This window comes from Monodon monoceros, unplaced genomic scaffold (assembly GCF_005190385.1).
Source record: "Monodon monoceros isolate NGI ecotype Baffin Bay Population unplaced genomic scaffold, NGI_Narwhal_1 Super_Scaffold_7, whole genome shotgun sequence".
Classification (NCBI taxonomy): domain Eukaryota; kingdom Metazoa; phylum Chordata; class Mammalia; order Artiodactyla; family Monodontidae; genus Monodon; species Monodon monoceros.
In genome coordinates, this window is record NW_021703784.1 from 56,421,647 (window position 1) to 56,444,756 (window position 23,110).

The 23,110-nt window shown below is 39.5% G+C and overlaps 2 protein-coding genes across 4 annotated transcripts in view; one reads left to right on the forward strand and one right to left on the reverse strand.

Annotated features, from left to right (window-relative positions):
- PAAF1 (proteasomal ATPase associated factor 1) overlaps positions 1-18,729 on the reverse strand; it is a 66,833-nt gene extending 48,104 nt beyond the window's left edge. For 2 of the 3 annotated variants that reach the window (XR_003791500.1, XR_003791499.1), the window contains exons 1-6: positions 18,636-18,701; positions 17,192-17,232; positions 14,164-14,267; positions 9,748-9,837; positions 1,716-1,814; positions 940-1,090 (exon numbers count right to left, since the gene is read on the reverse strand). Coding sequence is in view for 1 of the 3 variants with exons in the window: in XM_029208662.1 (XP_029064495.1) it covers positions 940-1,090; positions 1,716-1,814; positions 9,748-9,837; positions 14,164-14,267; positions 17,192-17,232; positions 18,636-18,682 (532 nt within the window). In the remaining 2 variants the exon portion in view is untranslated. Of the gene's footprint in view, positions 1-939; positions 1,091-1,715; positions 1,815-9,747; positions 9,838-14,163; positions 14,268-17,191; positions 17,233-18,635 lie in introns of all 3 variants that reach the window. The other variant, XM_029208662.1, reaches the window with a different exon arrangement.
- A 152-nt stretch (positions 18,730-18,881) lies between these two features.
- LOC114887109 (cytochrome c oxidase assembly factor 4 homolog, mitochondrial) lies at positions 18,882-22,969 on the forward strand. The gene is made up of 2 exons (XM_029208504.1): positions 18,882-18,956; positions 21,180-22,969. Exon 2 carries the CDS (start codon positions 21,190-21,192, stop codon positions 21,442-21,444), a length of 255 nt encoding a protein of 84 aa, XP_029064337.1. The 5' UTR covers positions 18,882-18,956; positions 21,180-21,189; the 3' UTR covers positions 21,445-22,969.
- Positions 22,970-23,110: the final 141 nt, after the last annotated feature.

Sequence of the window (23,110 nt, forward strand, 5' to 3'; positions counted from 1 at the left end):
TAAGTATAGGGCAAATACATAATAAATTCCCAAATGAGTGGTGTAGATGATGTGTATTATGGTCCCAAAGGAGTGATCAAGGTAAGAAATTATTTGAGGATGTTATTACATTTTCAAAAATATCCAAACTTGGGGCTTCCCTGGTGGCGCAGTGGTTGAGAGTCCGCCTGCCGGGGAGGCGGGTTCGTGCCCAGGTCCAGGAGGATCCCACATGCCGTGGAGCAGCTGGGCCCGTGAGCCATGGCCACTGAGCCTGCGCGTCTGGAGCCTGTGCTCCGCAAGGAGAGGCCACAACAGTGAGAGGCCCGCGTACCCGAAAAAAAAAAAAAATCCAAACTTGTAAAAATAAGAATGACATATTTACCAGTTTTTTAAAACATTCCAAATTAAGGATAAAACATCTCTAAATTAACTTTTTTCCCAACAAACCAACCAATCAGTTACAGAGGGAAGATGTTCTCACTCTGTCTCTACAATCCATTATCAACAGGTTATGTGGTTAATCCATTTTAAAAAACTGAACTGTGATTTAAATCCACAGGAATCGACCATCAATACCAAGGTCTATCTGATGTCTGGTGATGCAGCTGTTTGCAACACAGCTTTTACTATCACCTCAGCCAAAGGACTAATGTGAAATAGTGGGCTCACCTCTCTCTCTTTTTTCCCAGCACACAAGTAGATGATCTCCTATGGAGCCTTTTTTCCCCTTATCAATTGTGGAAAACAATGATCTATGTAAGTTAGTGAATTCTAGATAGCAATAATAAGACTGAGTAGGAAAGGAATTTCTAATCCTTGGGGAAATACCAGTTCATTTAAATGGCCAGTTGGATGAATTACTTGTGTTTTTGTGGATAACTAGATTGTTTCTGTCTTTTTGGTGATTCATTTCTGGGGATCATTACAGAAACCTTTAGGAGAAATCCCTCTTCATACCTCCTTTGTGACCTTTGAAGGTCACCACACAGCTAGCATCTTCAGCTGACCAGATCTTCAGCTGGGCATCCATTCCCCCACTCAGAACCACAAGGCCTGATGGGAAAAACCTGCAACAATTCACATCAAATACATGTCCTTCCAATACTCTCTGGAAAAACAAAAGAAAATTCCATGCTAGTTCTCTTGTCCATCCCTTGATGTTCTCTTACCTCCCATATCCTTAGTTCTGTAAATGATATATCTACATGCTGCATTTTAAATCAAAAGAGGTCCAAAGAATCTCTTTAGTTCATCTGTATACCAGGTAATGTTCTTAGAGCTGTTGGCTCCCCTTCCTGGGCTTTGGCTGCAAATGTTGTGAATTTGAATTCCATAGCTCTCATAGCCATCCCTAAGTCTAGTTCTACATATAAGGAGCTGAGGAGGCTTGAGGGCTCTTTTACTTGTCTTTTCTTAAAATCCTCTGTACAGGTTGGGGGGCTCAGCCATACAGTCAGTGTAACAGCCTAGCTACTCCATCTTAGAAATGGGTCACTGAAGGCAGTTCATACCATCCACTCACAGACATTCACTAGCCTGGCTCTTCCACTGTTCCAGCCCCAATTTGTTCTGGCAAATCACCAAACTTGAGCATGGTTCTCAGATTAACAAATGGAAGAACAAAGATCAATTGAAGTGCAGTGTTCCTACATTTTCAGAATGGGCCACTCTTCTTTCCATGGCCCAGTCTAAGGTTTCTCAGACCACCCTAAAAGTGTACCCAAAGCCTTTACTCTGAGCTCTCCATTGGAAGCCTGCCAGATCTTCATGCTCCCATCGGTACTAGAAGACACACCAAGGCCTCCTCCACTGGAAATGTCCAGGCATGTTATCTGTTTAAACGACAAAACAACCAGTGTTACAAATAACGAAATGCTCTTCTTCCCTTGAAATATGTTATAAACCTCTCTCATTTCACACTCCTCTAAGACTTCTTCAAGCCTGTGCTTCCCAACACAAAGGACATGTGTTTCATATGAAGGCTGAGTTATCATCACCGATCTCCCAACAAGGCTGGAGCCAAAACCCTTTATTTCTCGAAACAAAAAACTATTCTTGTAGTCATCTATAATCTCCTGCTTCAGCTATAAAGTTACTTATTCCCATATCATTTCCATAGTTTCTATCTTTTGCTATTTTATTTTAAAATTAAGATACCTCTCCTAATTCTTAGGAACCCACTTACACAAAAAGACAGATTTCCAAGATGCACCAGGATTCAAGGAAAAGTAAAGATGCTTCCAATTTACTACTTTACATTCCCTCTGTAAAATCGTAACTGTCTGTGTATTTCAGAATAAGTAATAGAAAATTTCTCAAATTCACTTATGCAATTTCAATATTAGGAATCACTTCATGAATAAGCCATGATCAGAATGTCAAGTCTCTTTCATAAATCAATACATGCATACATAATATCCCCTTTTTATTAAAAAACACCCAGTTACAAATATTCCAGAAATGTAAGACTGAGATATATAATCACAGTCATATTCCCAGCAACTATGATTCCAATATGACCTAAATTATTTTTAAAAACTAGAAACTTTCAACAAAAAAAAATAGGAACTTTGCCTTTAATTATTCAACCTTCCACTTTACATCTCTATGCCAATTAAGCCACAATGAATAGGTCTGGCAAAAACTAAAGGGATATATGGGTCAACTCTAACACTTTCTAAGACTTTTTCTTCTTTATTTTGGTTCCTCAATAAAAGGACCATTAACTTAATTGCAGTTCTTTTAATTTTAAGGATTATGACAACAATTAACATTTATATCATGTTTTATCATTTATAAAACATTTTTAAATACACTGAATCATTTGATCCTCATAATAATCCCATTCTGCTCCTAGCTTCTCATCGGTGGATACTGCTTTCACATTCTAGTGTAGGAGGCATTTCTCAGATCTATCTTTCTTTTCCAACACCACTGCTACCACCCTAATCCTGGGCCTTAAATCTGACTACCAGTACTGTCAAGTTCAACTCTATTCTGGCTCCCCAACTACATGATGAGCTTTATAAGTGTCAGAACCATGTCCAGCACTTTCTCACACAAATCACAGGCTATGTACACAGTAACTATTTAACAAATACCTAATAACAGTTTGGGAAGAGGGATGAAGCAGCTCATCAACACTAGATAAGAAAGTAAAGCCATCTGACCTATATCAATGAGACCAGCTACTGTCCCCATTCAAGGGCCCCAGAAACAAAACATATTTAAACACTTTCCTACTCACTCTGAAATCAATTTAATCCCTAAAGCAATACAGCCCAACCTCTTTCCTGACTCAGGCGCCATCTATCCAACTGCCTGCTAGGCATCTATCTTTGGCTTTATAGTGGACACCTGAAACTTAACATGTCCTGAAACTTAACATGTCCAAAATAGAATCCTTATTTCCCCTGCTCCCGACCAATGCAACTACTTGTCCCCCAAGTAAATGACACCAGAATTTACCCAATTCTCAGGCCAAAATTTTTGGAATTATCCCAACTCCTCATTTACTCACATCTTATATCCAAGTCATTGGCAAATCCTGTCTGGACCCACACCCTAGAATACAGGCTCTATACCACACTTCTATCCATTACTATATAGCCCCAGTGCCCAGAAGAGTATCTGGAATATAGTAGGTGATTAATAAATGGGTGAATCACCTAATAATGAGCTCAAATAAGAGAAAGGGAGGATAAGAAATAGAATAAATGAACAATTAATGATTTTTTTAAAAAATGACCCACTCCTCAAAAGGTAAATGGTTTTCCCAACTCCCCAAGGAGTTCACCACTTCCTCCCCCAGTGGTCTTCAGCTTCTATGTTTATATTGGGTTGGCCAAAAAGTTCGTTTGGATTTTTCTATAACATCTTACAGCAAAACCCAAATGAACTTTTTGGCCAACTCAATATATCATAGTGGTTGTCAACCAGCGGCAATTTGTTTCTGGGGGGACATCTGGTGATGTCTGTAAACATTTTTAGTTGTCACAACTGGGGGCGGTGTCCAATGGACAACTTGTAGCTAGAGGCCAGGGATGCAGCTAAACATCCTACAGTGCATAGAACAGCCCCCTACAAAAAAGAATTATCTAGCTTAAAATGTCAATACTGCCAAGGTTGAGAAACTCTGATATATGATTTGGTACCCTCTCAGTTAATATACTCTTCCTGGAAAGGATAGGGATATTGTGTTATTTATCTCAGTTACATATCTTTGGGGCCCTAGTTCCTAGACCTAAAAAGTAATTAAGTCTGAACTATCTATTCTTCCAAAGTGATAGAACACTGAAAAGTAGATTATACATCATACCAGTTGTCTCCTTCCTCCAGATTTTTATTAAAGAGAAAGACGAAAGAGAACTAACATTTATTGAATAGCTAGCTATTATGTGCCAGACATGTAACAGACACTACTCTCATATAATCCACTCAAAAATCTTTAAGTATTGGTGAGAAATCTGAGGTTTAAGAGGTAGTTTAATTTCTCCAAGGTGAAAGAGCAGAGCCAGGATACAAACCTAGGTCAGAGCCTAAAGCTAAAGATCTATTCCTTAGTTACAGCAAAAGAACAGACAGATCAATGGAGCATTCCTAAATATTGGATAAAGATGACAATTCAGAGACCTTCAAAATGGTGGAGTAAGATGTGGAGATCACCATCCTCCCCACAAATACATCAGAAATACATCTACATGTGGAACAACTCCTACAGAACACCTACTGAACACTGGCAGAAGATCTCAGACTTCCCAAAAGATATATATATTTTTTTCCTTTCTCTCTTTTTGTGAGTGTGTATGTGTATGCTTCTTTGTGTGATTTTGTCTGTATAGCTTTGCTTTTACCATTTGTCCTAGGGTTCTGTCTGTCTGGTTTTTTTTTGTTTGTTTTTTAGTATAGTTTTTAGTGCTTGTTATCATTGGTTGATTTGTTTTTCGGTTTGCTTGCTCTATTCTTTCTTTCTTTTTCCCCCTTTTTTATTACTTTTTAATCTTTTTATTTTTAATAATTTTTTTATTTTTTATTTTAATAACTTTATTTTATTTTTTCTTTCTTTCTTTCTTTTTTTCCTTCCTTTTCTTCTAAGCCATGTGGCTTGACAGGGTTTTGGTGCTCCGGCCGGGTGTCAGGCCTGTACCTCTGAGGTGGGAGAGCCGAGTTCAGGACATTGGTCAACCAGAGACCTCCCAGCTCCACATAATATCAAATGGTGAAAGCTCTCCCAGAGACCTCCATCTCAACGCTAAGACCCAGCTCCACTCAACGAACAGCAAGCTACAGTGCTGGACACCCTATGCCAAACAACTAGCAAGACAGGAACACAACCCCACCCATTAGCAGAGAGGCTGCCTATAATCAGAATAAGGCCACAGGCACCCTAAAACACACCACCGGATACGGTCTTGCCCACCAGAAAGACAAGATCTAGCCTCTTCCACCAGAACACAGGCACCAGTCCCCTCCACCAGGAAGCCTACACAATCCACTGAACCAACCTTAGCCACTGGGGGCAGACACCAAAATCAACGGGAACTACGAACCTGCAGCCTGTGAAAAGGAGACCCCAAACACAGTAAGTTAAGCAAAATGAGAAGACAGAGGAACGCACAGCAGATGAAGGAGCAAGGTAAAAATCCACCAGACCAAACAAATGAAAAGGAAATAGGCAGTCTACCTGAAAAAGAATTCAGAGTGGTGATAGTAAAGATGATCCAAAATCTTGGAAATAGAATGGAGAAAATACAAGAAATGTTTAACAAGGACCTAGAAGAACTACAGAGCAAACAAACAATGATGAACAACACAATAAATGAAATAAAAAATTCTCTAGAAGGGGGCTTCCCTGGTGGCGCAGTGGTTAAGAATCTGCCTGCCAATGCAGGGGACATCGGTTCGAGCCCTGGTCCGGAGAAGATCCCACATGCCATGGAGCTACCAAGTCCATGTGCCACAACTACCGAGTCTGTGCTCTATAGCTCATGAATCACAACTACTGAAGCCTGCAAGCCACAACTACTGAAGCCCACACACCTAGAGCCCGTGCTCTGCAACAAGAGAAGCCACCACAATGAGAAGCCAGTGCACCACAATGAAAAGTAGCCCCCACTTGACACAACTAGAGAAAGCCGCGAGCAGCAACAAAGAGCCAACACAGTCAAAAAATAAAAATAAGTAAAATAAATAAATTAAAAAAAAATTCTCTAGAAGGAATCAACAGCAGAATAACTGAAGCAGAAGAACGGATAAGTGACCTGGAAGATAAAATAGTGGAAATAACTACTGCAGAGCAAAATAAAGAAAAATGAAAAGAACTGAGGACAGTCTCAGAGACCTCTGGGACAACATTAAATGCACCAACATTCGAATTACAGGGGTCTCAGAAGAAGAAGAGAAAAAGAAAGGGACTGAGAAAATATTTGAAGAGATTATAGTTGAAAACTTCCCTAATATGGGAAAGGAAATAGTCAATCAGGTCCAGGAAGTGCAGAGAGTCCCATACAGGATAAATCCAAGGAGAAACATGCCAAGACACATATTAACTAAACTATCAAAAATTAAATACAAAGAAAACATATTAAAAGGAGCAAGGGAAAAACAACAAATAACATACAAGGGAATACCCATAAGGTGAACAGCTGATCTTTCAGCAGAAACTCTGCAAGCCAGAAGGAAATGGCAGGACATATTTAAAGTGATGAAAGGGAAAGACCTACAACCAAGATTACTCTACCCAGCAAGGATCTCATTCAGATTCGACAGAGAAATTAAAACCTTTAGAGACAAGCAAAGGCTAAGAGAATTCAGCACCACCAAACCAGCTTTACAACAAATGCTAAAGGAACTTCTCTAGGCAGGAAACACAAGAGAAGGAAAAGACCTACAATAACAAACCCAAAACAATTAAGAAAATAGTAATAGGAACATACATATTGATATCTACCTTAAATGTAAATGGATTAAATGCTCCAACCAAAAGACAGACTGGCTTAATAGATACAAAAACAAGACCTGTATACATGCTGTCTACAAGAGACCCACTTCAGACCTAGGGACACAGCCTGAAAGTGAGGGGATGGAAAAAGATATCCCATGCAAATGGAAATCAGAAGAAAGCTGGAGTAGCAATTCTCATATCAGACAAAATGACGTTAAAGACTATTACAAGAGACAAAGAAGGACGCTACATAATGATGAAGGGATCAATCCAAGAAGAAGATATAACAATTGTAAATATTTATGCACCCGACATAGGAGCACCTCAATACATAAGGCAAAAGCTAACAGCCATAAAAGGGGAAATCAACAGTAACACAATCATAGTATGGGACTTTAACATCCCACTTTCACCAATGGACAGATCATCCAAAATGAAAATAAATAAGGAAACACAAGCTTTAAATGATACATTAAATAAGATGGACTTAATTGATATTTATAGGACATCCTATCCAAAAACAACAGAATACACATTTTTCTCAAGTGCTCATGGAATATTCTCCAGGATAGATCATATCTGGGGTCACAAATCAAGCCTTGGTAAATTTAAGAAAATTGAAATCGTATCAAGTATCTTTTCTGACTGCAACGCTATGAAACTAGATATCAATTACAGGAAAAAAAATCTGTAAAAAATACAAACACATGGAGGCTAAACAATACACTACTTAATAACCAAGAGATCACTGAAGAAATCAAAGAGGAAATCAAAAAATACCTAGAGACAAATGACAATGAAAACATGACGACCCAAAACCTATGGGATGCAGCAAAAGCAGTTCTTAAGATGGAATTTTATAGCAATACAATCCTGCCTCAAGAAACAAGAAACATCTCAAATAAACAGCCTAACCTTACACCTAAAGCAATTAGAGAAAGAAGAATAAAAAACCCCCAAAGTTAGCAGAAGGAAAGAAATCATAAAGATCAGATCAGAAACAAATGAAAAAGAAATGAAGGAAACAATAGCAAAGATCAATAAAACTAAAAGCTGGTTCTTTGAGAAGATAAACAAAATTCATAAACCATTAGCCAGACTCATCAAGAAAAAAAGGGGGAAGACTCAAATCAATACAATTAGAAATGAAAAAAGGAGAAGAGAAGTAACAACTGACACTGCAGAAGTACTAAGGATCATGAGAGACTACTACAAGCAACTATGCCAATAAAATGGACAACCTGGAAGAAATGGACAAATTCTTAGAAAAGCACAACCTTCTGAGACTGAACCAGGAAGAAAGAGAAAATATAAACAGACCAATCACAAGCACTGAAATTCAGACTGTGATTAAAAATCTTCCTACAGGGCTTCCTTGGTGGCGCAGTGGTTGAGAGTCCGCCTGCCTATGCAGAGGACACGGGTTCGTGCCCCGGTCTGGGAAGATCCCACATGCCGCGGAGCGGCTGGGCCCGTGAGCCATGGCTGCTGAGCCTGCGCGTCCGGAGCCTGTGCTCCGCAACGGGAGAGGCCACAACAGTGAGAGGCCCGCGTACAGCAAAAAAAAAAAAAAAAAAGAATTAAAAAGTAACTTGTAAAACAACATGTACTGTAAAAACCTATTGTGGTAAAATATTTAAAGAAAAAAGACTGGATCAAGTAAAATAATGATATGTAAAGCTTACCATGTGCTGGCACATAGCAGGTGATCAATAAATGTCAGCTATTACTACTATGATTATTATTTTTTAACTTTTTAAAATCGAGATACATTAATATACAATATTATATAAGTTACAGGTGTACAAAATAGTGATTCACAATTTTTTAAAGGTTATATTCCATTTATAGTTATTATAAAATATTGGCTATATTACCTGTGTTGTACAATATATCCTTGTATCCTTATTTATTTTATACATAACAGTTTGTACCTCTTAATCCCCTACCCCTATTTTGCCCCTCCTTATTTCCCTCCCCACACTGGTAACCACTACTTTATTCTCTATATCTGTGAGTCTGTTTTTGTTATGTTCACTAGTTTGTTTTATTTTTCAGATTCCACATATAAGTGACATCATACAGTATTTGTCTTTCTCTGACTTATTTCACTTAGCATAATGCCTTCCAAGTCCACCTATGCTGCTGCAAATGGCAAGATTACTATGATTATTATTAAGTGTTACATAACAAAAGCTTACAATAGTTATCTTTAGATTATGGAAATGAGTGATTTTCACTTTTACATTTCCTAAATTTTCATCACTAAATATATATTTGTTTTGCAATAAGGATAAAAACAGCTATTTTTGAAAATGTACCAAACACTAAGAAGCAGTAGGCTTTAATACAATCAGTTTATTCACCTATTTCTCATTTCTGCTTCTAAAAAGCTTATGGTAGTAGAAAGGGCTTTATCACAAAGACCTTTGAAAATTATCCCTCAACATGCTGTACTTGGAATTTTGAGAAAATGCCCCTTGCGTTAGGCAAAGGGACAGAAATATGAGCAGTGGCAAATTACTCAAACATCAACTACTATCATCATTATCTAAAAGCTGGTAAGTAGCTCTGGTAAAACATATATAAGGAAATTTCATACAATTCCTTTATTTGAGATTACCAGTGAGTGGATTTGTATATTTATTCTAAGTGGACCCAAGTACCAGTTTTGCCAAACCTATCACGCTTTACCAGCTGTGTCATCTTATAATGCAAAGTAAATGAAAAACACATTAATTATGAATATGTTTATAGCACTAGACAAGCATGAAAAATTAACATGTTATTATATTTTCTCCTCATTTTATCAGAATACTTACACTCTTTGTATGAATTCTGGAAAAAGTAGTATATGGTGCCAAAAACTTCGAAGATGCATTTTCCTTTGGACATGAAATATGAATGCTTTTCTAAACAGAGAAGGAAAAATGAAATCCATCAGTAAAGCTATTCCAATGGAATTAAAGCTTCTTAAAGAAAACATTAGGACGAAAGAACACTCTTACCTTTTAAGTGTACCCTAATCCTCCTTCCCCAACCCAAGACACTATCACTCCCCTACAGATCAGCAGTCCTAGCAGAGGGCTACAATGTAATTTGGTACTGCTGAGCCATTATGCTTTTATGTTGAAGAAAACTGTTCCATAGAAGACAAACCAACAATAAGATACAAATGACAAACACGAGAACATTAATTTTCATAAGAAAATCTAATACCAGTACTCTCAGTCAGCAGTGTGGCACGGAACAGTACCAAGAGTTGTGAAAAAACAGCACCAGCTCCCGGGCCTAGGGCTGAAAAGACTAGTCTAAAAGTAAACTTGCTGCCTATAAAAGAACTTTCAGAAAAAATGTTAGACTACTGACATGTATAGTTACCAGAGTAAGAAAGTAGGTAAAGTAAATTACGGTACACTCACACAATGTGTAGGCCCTGGTCAGGCTTGTGGTGCTCATTCCCAACTAGGACTTAAACTGACTATACATGTTCATAGACTGGTCATCACCAAATAGCTGTCTTATGATTTCCCACATGTTTTGACTAGTCATTACCCCATATATTTCAGCTACTATAGCAAGATAACACTAGTGACGTAGTAGTAAATTACACCTAGAACCAGATGTTAGATTCAAGTGACATGACTTGCTGACGGCAGACTGCAACCATTTAGGGTAAGTATGTTGGTGTTTCAAGGCAGAGGTATAAAAGGCTTGGTAAACATCGCCTCAAGGATTCTTGCAGTACAACAATCCCTTACTCTAATTTGCAGAATACTAACACCATCCCCTAAGTGTATATCTCCTACACAGAGCTGAGGAGCTGCTCTCACAAAATGGCCCCTAACCTGTTATCTCTTCTGCAGTAGTACTTGAAAGTTTCTGGAAATTCTGCTGGACAATGAAAATGCCTTCAATAATCAGATTTTCTGAACCTCTTTATAAGGCTAATCTATATACAACAAGCACAGTCCTCATAGTTCATTAGAAAGAACAGTTTCAAAGTTATTCTCATCACTGAAAATCAATATAGTCTTATTACAGGTCTTCTCCTTTAAAAAGAGAATTAGATTATCTATACAAACAGTACTTTCTTAGCCAGTGTATCTATGCCTGGCTGCCTGCAGGCCTTTCATTAAATGAGTTTTTGTTTCTAACCACATGACAAAGCCCATACAGCTGCAAGAGAGCTGACCCGGATTTGGAATTGTCTCCTGTACCCGAAACTAAAGTATAAGCTAAACTTTCCTGGCTAAATATTCATACCAAGCAAGGATATGAGGAGCTCTGAAAGCTTAGTGTTCGAGCCTCTGTAAGAACTGTGTGTGCTCTCAGAAGACTATTTCTTTGGGGCTAATTATGTAAAAGATTTCAAGAATCAGTGGTTTTCTCCTGCTTATCGATCTTGCAAATCACCCTTTAACCGTAAACAGACTATGAAGGAAGATAAAAGTTGAGTTACCTTCTAGCAGTAGAGAATCATGCTGTTAATGAAAAGATATTAAAGAAAAGCTGCAGGAGATATCAAAACAGACAAAATTCAGTGTGAGGGGGAAGTGTGAATATTCCACATTAAGATAAAATTAAAAGTCAAACTTTTTATCTTTCCAAGTTAGGTTTTTAAGCATAATGACAGATCTGTATAATAGAACACTGTAGCAACATCAAACAGCAAAGTGACTCATGGCAGTTAGGAAACAAATGAACGTTCAACCATAAGCATTTACTGTCTGACTTAGCAAGTACACTGCAGAAATTAGTAATGATATTGGAAAAGGTAAGGTTTGTATCACAGCCTGAGTACAAAGGGAAGAAAGGAAGTCAGTGCCCAGGCTGTGGATGGATACTGGCAAACACCTGGAAAAAATGCAGGCTTGCAAGGTGGTGTCATACTTGAAGTTAATAGAACTGGGTTTCAATTCTGACATAGTCTAACCAGCTTTGATTATTAGGGGTTAATTAACCTCTCTGAATCTGTTTGCTTATCTGCAAAATGTAAATTTAAAATGCCAATCCCACAGGATTGTTATGATAAACAATAACTCACTTTTAATATCTTAGTTTCTTTCATATGCAATTTCACTCCCCACTAATCAGCCTATGAGGTAGAATACTGTCTCTGTTTTATAGATGAGGAAACTGAGGCTCAGGTAACTAAGTTATTTGTCCAAAACCATATTACTAGTAAGTGTCACAGTAACTAAGACTTGGACTCAGATCTTCTGGTACTTTCTACAATACTGTTCATGAAAAACAAATATAAAATATATAATAACATGTAGCTTATTATTTTGCACAGAGGGTAATGAATGAACATCTGCTAAAGGTCTTATGTAAAAAACAAAGTATTCTCTACTCTTGTCAGTACACCTGAAATATTTTACAACTAAAAAAGCTTAATTATACACACACCAAAAAAGGCCGTTTCACCCTTTGGGAATCATCTCACCAGAGCACACTGACTGCTGCCATCAGAAAGAGGAAGGAGGGCTTCCCTGGTGGCGCAGTGGTTAAGAATCCGCCTGCCAGTGCAGGGGACATGGGTGCAAGCCCTGGTCCAGGAAGATCCCACATGCCACGGAGCAACTAAGCCCATGTGCCACAACTACTGAGCATGCGTTCTAGAGCCCACGAGCCACAACTACTGAAGCCTGCATGCCTAGAGCCCTGTGCTCCGCAACAAGAGAGGCCACCACTATGAGAAGCCTGCGCACTGCAACAGAGAGTAGCCCCCGCTCTCTGCAACTAGAGAAAGCCCGCGCACAGCAACAAAGACCCAACGCAGCCAAAAATAAATAAAAATAAAATAAATAATTAATTTTAAAAAAAAAAGAAAGAGGAAGGAAAGTCAGATCATGAGTTCTGCAACTTACATGGCCACCTACTCACCTCAAAGACCAATGAGAAAAACAATTAAGTACTACCAATACAGGTCTTCACCAAGGTGTGCCCAGACACATTATAAAACTACGCTGTACAATATGGTGGGTACTAGCCACATAAAGCTACTGAGCACTTAAAATGTGGCTAATGCAAACGAGTAAATGAATTTTTAATTTTATTTAAAGTTTAGTTTAAAAACATACTTGATTCAGTTACTGGAAAACTTTTTAAGTACATTTGGAACTACTTAGATATGTGAATCTGTTTTCAACTGTAAATTTTTTAAAACCTAAATACATATCAAGTATTTCCAATAAAAATTTAGAGTCTGGGAGTTCCCTCGTGGCACAGTGGTTAAGAATCCGCCTGCCAATGCAGGGGACACGGGTTCAAGCCCTGGTCTGGGAAGATCCAACATGCTGCGGAGCAACTCAGCCCATGCACCACAACTACTGGCCCTGCGCTCTAGAGCCCACGAGCCACACCTACTGAGCCCGCGTGCCACAACTACTGAAGCCCGCGCACCTAGAGCCCGTGCTCTGCAACAAGAGAAGCCACCGCAATGAGAAACCCTCACACCACAACGAAGAGTAGCCCCTGCTCACCGCAACCAGAGAAAGCCTGTGCATGGCAACGAAGACCCAACACAGCCAAAAATAAATAAATAAATTTTATATTAAAAAAAATTAGAGTCTGAATTGAGATGTGCTCTAAGTGTAAAATATACAGAGGATCTCAAAGACTTAATAAAAAAAAACTATTTCTAATAATTTTTTATATTAATTACAGGTTAAAATAATACTTTAGATATACTGGGTTAAATAAAATACATTATTAAAATTAATTTCACCTGTTTCTTTTTACCTTTTTTAGGTGGCTACTAGAAAATTTTAAATTACACATGTGGATACACACTACTACATATAAAATAGATAAACAAGGACCTACTATATAGCACACGGAACTATATTCAATATCTTGTAATAACTTATAATGGAAAGAAATCTGAAAAAGAAAATAAATATGTACATACATAACTGAATCACTTTGCTGTACACCTGAAACACTGTAAATCAACTATACTTCAATAAAAAAAATTACATATGTGGCTCACATTCATCTATTGGACAGCACTGGTATAAGGGAAGTAAGAGGAAGTTTGCATCTAAAAGCACATGTATATATAAAAGAAAAAGAAAACTCTTGACATTCAAAGGCAGTAAAAACTATGATTATTATACAAATGAAATGGAGACGACACTGATACGCAGGTAACAGTATAAATCTTTAAAGTACGTATATAGGTACTACCATAGTTTTGGACACAGTGCTACCTAGAAGACATAAAAACCTACCTTGTTTATTTCGTTCACAATAAATCCTTCCGAAGCTGTGACCTCTGGGATGCCATCGAGGCCAATTCCTTGACAAGTCAGGCTGCCATACAAAGTTGGTTTCCCTATATAGCACAAAAAAGCATGTCTCAAAAAAATAAGAAGAATTAAACATTTTTCTCCTTGAAGACCCAATTCAGGCATCTGTATAAATGTGAGGAAATTGGCTCATGAAAGAAAAGCAGGCACTTGTGTTAAAAGTGAGGTGAAGTAGAAAGAGCACTAGTCTAGGCAAACCTAATTTGGAAGAAATATATTCAAGGGCTAAAAGCCAGGAACAAAGATTTTGAGATACAATATAGTATTTGTAGAGAAAACTACTAGAGTAATCTCAACCTCAGTTTTACTGGCTGTGAAATGGAATTCTACCAGGACGAAAGGTGAAGATGAACATGAACATATGCATTTATCCACAGTATATACACATAATACAGAGTAAAGAGTTAAGCTTCAATAACTGGAAAATTTGCTTAAGTAGGACACCACTTTTGCAGTGATATGGGCTAAATAAGATATTATCCTACACATAAACATATGTAGAAGGTAGAATGGAGTTAAAAACATTCTATTCTTCTTCTGCACTTTATATATATACTTCCGCAACAGCCCATAACACACTGTTTACATTTCTGGCCTCCCCACCAGACTGTGAAGTCCTTGAGCTCAGAAACTAGCAAGGTGCTACAAATTATTCAGTTAAGTAACTTGCACCAAACTGAAATTCTAGGAGTAAGAGGGAAGTAAAAACCATCATGGATTCATGCAGAGTGGGAGAGCTTCTTAGAGAAGGTGGGACTTAAGTAGGATCTTGAAAAAAGATAGGACTAGGCCAAAGATAAGGGAAAGGAAACCCCAAGTCAGGGAGGGGTGTGTCAAGAATAAGAAAAAGTCACAAAGAACAAGGGGGAAGGAGGCATCAATTAATATACCAGTTTGGTAGTTGAAAGATACTAATGGAGTAACTCACAATCTAGGGTAGAAGTATGGACTAGAGAAGATCTAGTGAAGTAGGTTTTGCAGAGAAATGGCATGAAATTCTAGTTCAGAAGATGCCACAAAAATAGGATTGAGTGAACTCTGCTTTTTGTCACATTTCATGATTCCCTCCTGACTTCACCAACCATCCTATGAAGTTTAGCCCTTTTGGTACATTATTTCAACCAATCCCCTGTCATCACCCTCAATGACCTCTCTACATTTGTAAGGTCTCTGAAATGATCTCAGTCTCAGTATTTTGTCTATACAACAAAAGTGTGAATGATCCAACTACTCACCTTCTACATTTCTACATGTAGGCTGCTGAGTGCAGATACAGAAAAGGACACAACTGTGCAGACTGGCATCACTACAATTTACCAGTTTCCAAACTCTGCACAGTTTTGCAGTCCTTTTGCCCCTTTTGTTCCCCAGAGCAGCCAATTCTTATAACACCTAGCCCACCATCAAAATCTTCTTCCTTCGTAACAGCCAAAAATTGGAAACAATTCAAATGTCCATCAACTGATGAATGGACAAAAAATGTGATATATCCTTACAACAGAACATTACTTGGCCGCAAAAACAAATGAATGCTACAAAATGGATGAACCTTGAAAATGTTATGTTAAATGAAAGACATAAAAGGCCACATATTATGATTCTATTTATATGAAGTGTCCAGAACAGGCAAATCCATAGAGACAGAAAGTCAATTAGTGGTTGGTAGGAGCTAGGAGGAGGGCAAAATGTGGAGTGACTGCTAAAGAGCACAGGGTTTCTTTTGGGGGTGATGAAAACATATGGAATTAATGGTGACAGACATACAACTCTATGAATATACTAAAATCCATGGCATTGTACACTTTAAAAAGATAAACCTTATCATATGTGAATTATATTTCAATACAGCTATTATCTAAAAAAAATTAGAATGCTAATAGTACCTACCTGATACGGTTGTGAGGAACAGAAATAATGCATGTAAAGCATCTAGAACATAGATAGCGCATATTTTATTTCAAAGAAAAAGCTGACCCTACCTCCAACATCACAAAGAAAACTGAGGCTATAAGATACTCTCACATTTCCATATTCATGTATTTGCATTTATCTACCTCTACACTTACCCTCACCTTCTTTCAACTTAGGCTTTTAGACTTAATTCAATCTCCTTCTCTCTCCTCTAAGACAATGGTTTTTCCATTAGTCCTTCTCTTCTCTACCTACAACCTATATTTTAATTGCTCTCCAATTAGTTCCCATCTTTAAAAATAAAACAAAAACCCTTGATTTGTAAACCTTCTAGCTACCCTGTCTTCTTCGATGCAGCATCAATTTCCTCAAAAGAAAATTCTGTTTAAAACTCTAGTTCTCATAGAAATAAAATATCTTATTATAAAAAGATATCAAAGGTCTCTGAAATGACAAATAATCAGTAAAACAAAGGAAAATTTATAAACCTTGGGAATGATAAATGGCAGGGTGAGGTGACCAGGTGTTTTACTCTGATGCCTAGAATGGTGGTAACTTAAGAACTGAGAAAATCAAGGAGAACCTGTTTGACAACAGAAGTGCTCAGCTTCAGGTTTTGGATTTGATAAACTCAAGATGACAGTGAGAGCTTTAAGCAGAAATGCATAGCAGACAACTACTCAATGTCTGCTTGAAACTGAAGAGAGGTCAGAACTAGAGCTATAGATCTAGGAATCATAATCAGGAAGGTCACAACTGAAGCTATAGAACTGCTTAGAATACAATAATATATGGCTAAGAGACTGATTAAGAAGCATCAGCAATGTCTCCATGAAAGTCTGTGGCTTCCAAATGGAAAACCAATCTGAAGGTCTTCCCCTAGAATGGAGTTGCAGAATCATTACAGCAGAGTGGTCAAGAACATTTGAAGACTCTTAGCACTATGCAAGAACTTTGGGCTAGGAGAAAGGAAGCTCTCTCCTAGGGGTAGTAAATCCTCTTTCTCTAAAGAGAAGGCATATAGATTTAAGGACATTACCTGGGGGGTGACAGCTCAGCCAGGCCTCCCCTTCGTCCTTCCTATGAAGAGAGACAAAAACCTAATTAGGCTCACTCAATGTCAAAAAAGGATGGTACTGATGCAAGGGAGAAAGATCATATAATTTCTAGTTTGGCCACAGCACTTAGACATGATCTAGTCTAACATCTCATCCAGGCACAGACAAATTTTGTTTATTTGTTGAAGAAATATTTGTGGATTAAGTGTTTAATGAATAGATCTGCTGGTTAAATGAAGCTCAAGTATTTCATCAAACATTTCATGAAGGGGCTTCCCTGGTGGCACAGTGGTTGAGAGTCCGCCTACCGATGCAGGGGACACGGGTTCATGCCCCGGTTCGGGAAGATCCCACATGCCGCGGAGCGGCTGGGCCGGGCCCGTGAGCCACGGCCGCTGAGCCTGCGCGTCGGGAGCCTGTGCTCCGCAACGGGAGAGGCCACAACAGTGAGAGGCCTGCCTACCGCAAAAAAAACCCCCAAAAAACAAAAAAAACACATTTAATGAAATACTTATTAGTTGCACAACCTTGGTCAAAGTTACTTCTTGATTCTGGTCTTGCATTCTCTCAAAGGCACTTGGTGGCCCTCAATAAATGTCACTGGTCTTCCTTTTACACATTCTGTGTTGTAGTAAGCAATGTGTATTTTATTTCAGCCCACTTAGAAAAGTGTAAGTTTCTTAAATGCAGGAGACTATGTTTTATTCATCGTCACCATTGTTTCAATTTGAAAAACGTATTAGTATAATAGTTGCCATTCATGGCACTGCTGTACTCATTCTAGTGCCTAGCATAATAACTTGCACAGTATATGATTAATATATGTTAAATAAATGAATGGTTTGCTGTGCATTCCAATTAAGCTGTTTCCTTTTGGAGGGCAGGAACCACCCCTTAACTTTAGAGTACACATCTGAACTCCGTCGAGCATCTATCTAGGTCAGAGACTGGACATGGTAGGCGTTACACTGTTTCCTGAAAAGAACTGTACAATATGACTAATATACCACTAGGGGTCGAGGAGCATACAAAGACTCCATCACACAGTCAAAGACAATGTGGTGGTGGAGAGTACTGGGACTTTTGCAAATAACTGAGGACCAATAAATATTTGCTAAATGACCATGACTACTTGGCCAAAAGTCTTCCTGCCTCCCAGTTTTTCTGTCTTTCTCCAACTCATTGATCCTATTCTGTCTCTGAAATCACACGGCGCATATGTGTTTCCTCGGCCTCAGCCCAGCTCTTCCGAGAACGAAAAACAATGACCATGTGGGTTTCAGACTTCTTTTTCTAGACCCAGGGTTCCCTCAACAATTGATGAGGTAACCCCTACGGATATCTTGGATCGGGCATGGCTCTCCTTAACATAAAGACAACATCCGCTACCCGCCTCTTCCGTCCCGGTTCTGGACCTAGATTCACCTGAGAGCCTGGGCCCAGTCGCTCTGAATCCTCAAAGGAACCGCCATCTTGATCCCGCCTCCACCAGCCCGCGTCTTCCGTTCTTTCACGGAAGTGGGTCCGCGCTTAGGCGCTGCGTCGAGAACGAAGGGCGGGATCTACACCGAGAGGCCACCAATGAAAATGCGCGGTGGATCCTCTTCCCCTCCCCGCCCCTTTGTGCGCCCGCGCTTCCTACAGGAAGCTGGTTCCTGACAGGAGTGTCGGAAGAGTTCCAAGTGCCTGCAAAACAGACGCAGCTGTGCAGGAGCGCGCGTTCGGGTCCTTTTGTCCGCGTGTTCGGTGAGCACTGTGTGCCGCGATCTTGCGCCGTGAAGCCTAGCTGGCACAACTGGGGGTGTGCCAAGCGGCCGCGCACGCGCATGCCTCCTCTTCTGAAGGTGGGAGAGGAGCCAGAGGAGCCATAGGTGACTTAGCCACCTGGGTTTCTCTGCTTTCCCGTCCTTTCCGTGCCCTCCTCTGCCCGGCCCGTTTCCGCGAACCAGCTACCGACCATTTATCCTGTCTTGATCTCTGAGCGAGGGTCTTCCTTTTTTTATTCTAGGGAAGACTGAAGCTAGGTTGTAGTGGGGAAAGAATACGGCAGCATTTACTTGAGTCCTGTTGTAGCCCATGCACTCACTTGTGACTTATTAGGATATTAATCCTTACAGTAATTCTAAGAGTTAAATATTACCTTAAGAAGGAAACTAAAAAAGATTGCACGCTAAGGTGTGTGCATAGTAAAGTGAGTAAAGTACTTGAACCCAGATTTCTTGGCTTAGGATCCAAGGCACTGTTCTTTCCACCGCACTGTTCCAAGAGGTTTGCCCTTGTCTTTATTTATTTATTTATTAGATTTTTTTTTTTGATGTGGACCATTTTTAAAGTCTTTATTGAATTTGTTACAGTATTGTTTCTGTTTCCTGTTTTAGTTTTTTGGCCACTAGGCATGTGGGATCTTAGCTCCTGGACCAGGGATCGAACCCACACCCCCTGCATTGGTAGGCAAAGTCTTAACCACTGGACCGCCAGGGAAGTCCCTCCCCTTGTCTTTAAAGAGCTCACAGTGTATTTAGGAAGAGAAAAACATAGGAGCTATTACTTATCCAACTCTTTGGACGTGCCAGGCTCCTTATGCATTATCTTATTTAGTCTTCAACAATCCTGTGAGGTAGATTTGATCTCTATTTTTCAAGAGAGATTATGAAGTGCTTTGCTCAAAGTCACCCAGTGAGTCAGTGACAAAGCTAAGTTTCCAATCCAAGGCTATTGTCAAAGCCCAGTTTCCCCCTCCTCCCTTAGGTTATACTGCCTCTAAAGCAAATGAGTTTTGTGTAGGTCTATAGAGTTCTTAAATCCTTCTTGTGACTTCCCCATTACCCTCTGGATGCCTTAATATGAGGCCTTCCTATGATCAGATACTTTCTCAACTCATCAATTTCATTAATTTTCCTGTTCTCATACTCCGTTCTCCAGTCATGTAGAACTTTCAGTTCCTCTCATGCCAAATTCTGTCTCAAACCCCCACCTTGCTGTTCCATTGATCAGGAATATTCTTTACATCTCTGGCTTACTCCTTTTCATCCTTTAAGCCTCAGTTTAGAAATCACTTTCTCCAAGAAGCCTTCCCTGCCTGTTCCTGCCCTTGTCTGGATTAGGTATTCCTCCACTGTGTTCCCAATCTTAGCTGTCTGTACACACTGTACACAAGTAAACAGCCTATTTACTTATCTAAATTGTAAACTCTGTGAAGGCAGAAAATGTGTCTGTCTAGGTCACTCCTGTATCTTCAAATCTAGCATAGTGCTTGGTACATGATAGGTACTCAGTGATCATTTGTTGAATGAATCAGAGACCCAGGAAAAGCATTAAGTAGTCTTAGCGCATTTACAGTCTGTCATGGTAAAATTTGTACAAAGGCTGAGGTCATTTATCTTCAAACCTTGTGCTGGGTTTACTGAAGCAGATGATTGTAGGAAGGCAGTATGGGCAGATACACCTCATGTTAAATACTCTCACACCTCACAGACTCATTTCTTGCCCTGGACCCTGTATGCTCTATGTTACAGCCACACAACTCTCTTCATTCTCTCATATGTCAAACTCTACACGTATCTGGATACTCTCCCAAGTGGTAAACTTTGTTCTTCTCCAGCCATAGAATAAGGCTAATTGGAGAAAAGAACATAGCTTCTCCAGAAAGGAAACATTTCACTTAATTCAGATTCCATTTGTAGAATCCATTCGAGCTTATTAGTGCTGTGCTAAGCATTCTCATATACTTTATCTCATTCTGTTCAGTTCAGACCATTTTGCAGGCCTGTTCTCTGCCAGGCCTAGTGCTAGGGGTACCAAGGTGAATCAGGCCCAGTATCTGTCCTCAAATAGCTTACAACCTTCAAGGGGAGACATTTGCTTCAATAGGCTATAACAGTGCAGTGGTCAATGTTATTTATAACAGAGGAACAGTGTCATATATAATCATGTCCCTACTCTAACCTTGCCTCCGTTGATGTTCTAGAGACTCCTAAAGATGTCAGCTCAAGGCCATATCTGGTCCCGACAGGTGAAGAAAGAAGATGAAGAAGAGGACCCACTGGACCAGCTGATCTCCCGCTCTGGCTGTGCTGCTTCCCACTATGCAGTGCAGGAGTGCATGGCCCAGCACCAGGACTGGCGACAGTGCCAGCCACAGGTGCAGGCCTTTAGGGACTGCATGAGTGAACAGCAGGCAAGGCGACGGGAGGAGCTGCAGAGGAAGAAAGAGCAAAGCAGTGCCCACCGCTGAGACCCCACACCACCTGTCCCCAGAGGATGGCCCTGCAGAAACTAGCACCCAGAGAGATCATGGGAGAAAGAAATCCTTCCACAGTGGAAGTGTGGGCCGAGAAGTGTAAGACTTGGGGATAGTATTTGGGCCTGGGGTTGAGAGCCAGGCAGCCATGGGTTTGGACATGACTGCCATAAAGAGCAGTCATATTGTCATGTTGAGATCCCACACATCCTCACCCATCTTATGTCACCGATATTAAATATTGACCAGTATTTGCCATGTAAAACAAAGAAATGGGTTAAGGGATGCTCTCCTACGCTACATCTTGGGTCAGTGCACCAAGTACTACGCTGATTACATGGACATTTAATTTTAAAGTAAATTTACAATCTAAAGGTAAATTGGTTACCTAGTCAGTTCTTCATTTATTCAGGCATTGGTTCAAAAATATCAGGTTTTTCTGAGACCTTCTCATATGCCAGGCACTGTGTAGGAAATTGATATGATGAAAATATGATCTCTGCCTTTATGTTGCTTTAGTCTGGTTTAAGAGAGAAACAAAACAACACTAGAGCAACTAATTAATTCCTGAAAATGATGTAAATGACTTTCTTTTTCATCAATTGTTCTGGATGTTTCAGTCAGTCTAATGGAAGGAAGAAGGCAAATGGGAAAACAAATACTGAGTGCCTCTCATATGCCAGACTCTGTTGCATTAACAGATAAAGATTCTGACCTCAACATGTTCCCAAACAAAAAAACACACAATGTTGGCTTGACATTTCAAAAGTACATTTAACATTACAGATTTTCAGCTTTTGAAAAGTGGAGAAGCTGTCAACATGGAGCTTATATTCTTACTTAACAATTTGCTGGAGCTGAATTAACAATTTCTCTTTTAGGTGGATGTGTTTTCCAGTTCACAACAGTTGCCACCACTTTTCATTTTTCTTCCATGGAACTGCATTACCCAGTCTATTTCTGTCTGACATTTGGGAGTGGGAAGGGAGTTGGATGGGTGACCCCTGCTATAGAACTGGAATGCAAAGGGGCATATGTTCCCATCATCATCAGTAACATTTCTTAAGCATATATATATATTAGAAGCACAAGTCTGAAATATAGTAGGCCTTAAAACTACTTTGAGCCTTTGTGTTGGTATTCGGGAAGGAGAGAATGGGAGAAGATATGAGGAATGTGAGTTCAAAGAACAATAAAATCCAATTTCAGCCTTCAGGCAGAAGGGGATGATTGTGTGTGTGTGTGTGTGTGTATATATATATATATAAAAGGATGAGTGAATCTCTGTTGGGCCATGTGTACCCAATGCTGTGGGTCATCAGAGGTAGCAGTGTGGACTGCAGCTGTCAGCAAGAATCTCAAAGAGAAGGGAGGTAGTTGAGTTGACACCATTAAAGATGAAGTAGACACTACATATTTGTAACATATATAGCAGAAAGGATTACCATCTGCAACAAATAAAAAGTCCCTAGAGGGATTTCTTTGGTGGTCCAGTGGTTAAGACACTGCTTCCATTGCAGGGGGCACGGGTTTGATCCCTGGTCGGGGAACTAAGATCCTGCATGCCGCATGGTGTGGCAAAACAAACAAACAAAAAAACTAGAAATCAGTAAGAAAAAGCAAATAGCCCAACTGAAAAGTGAACAAAGTTAAATATGCC

Coding starts and splice junctions, on each gene's coding strand:
- LOC114887109 (XM_029208504.1), top strand. CDS start 21,190: ATGTCAGCTCAAGGCCATATCTGGTCCCGACAGGTGAAGAAAGAAGAT.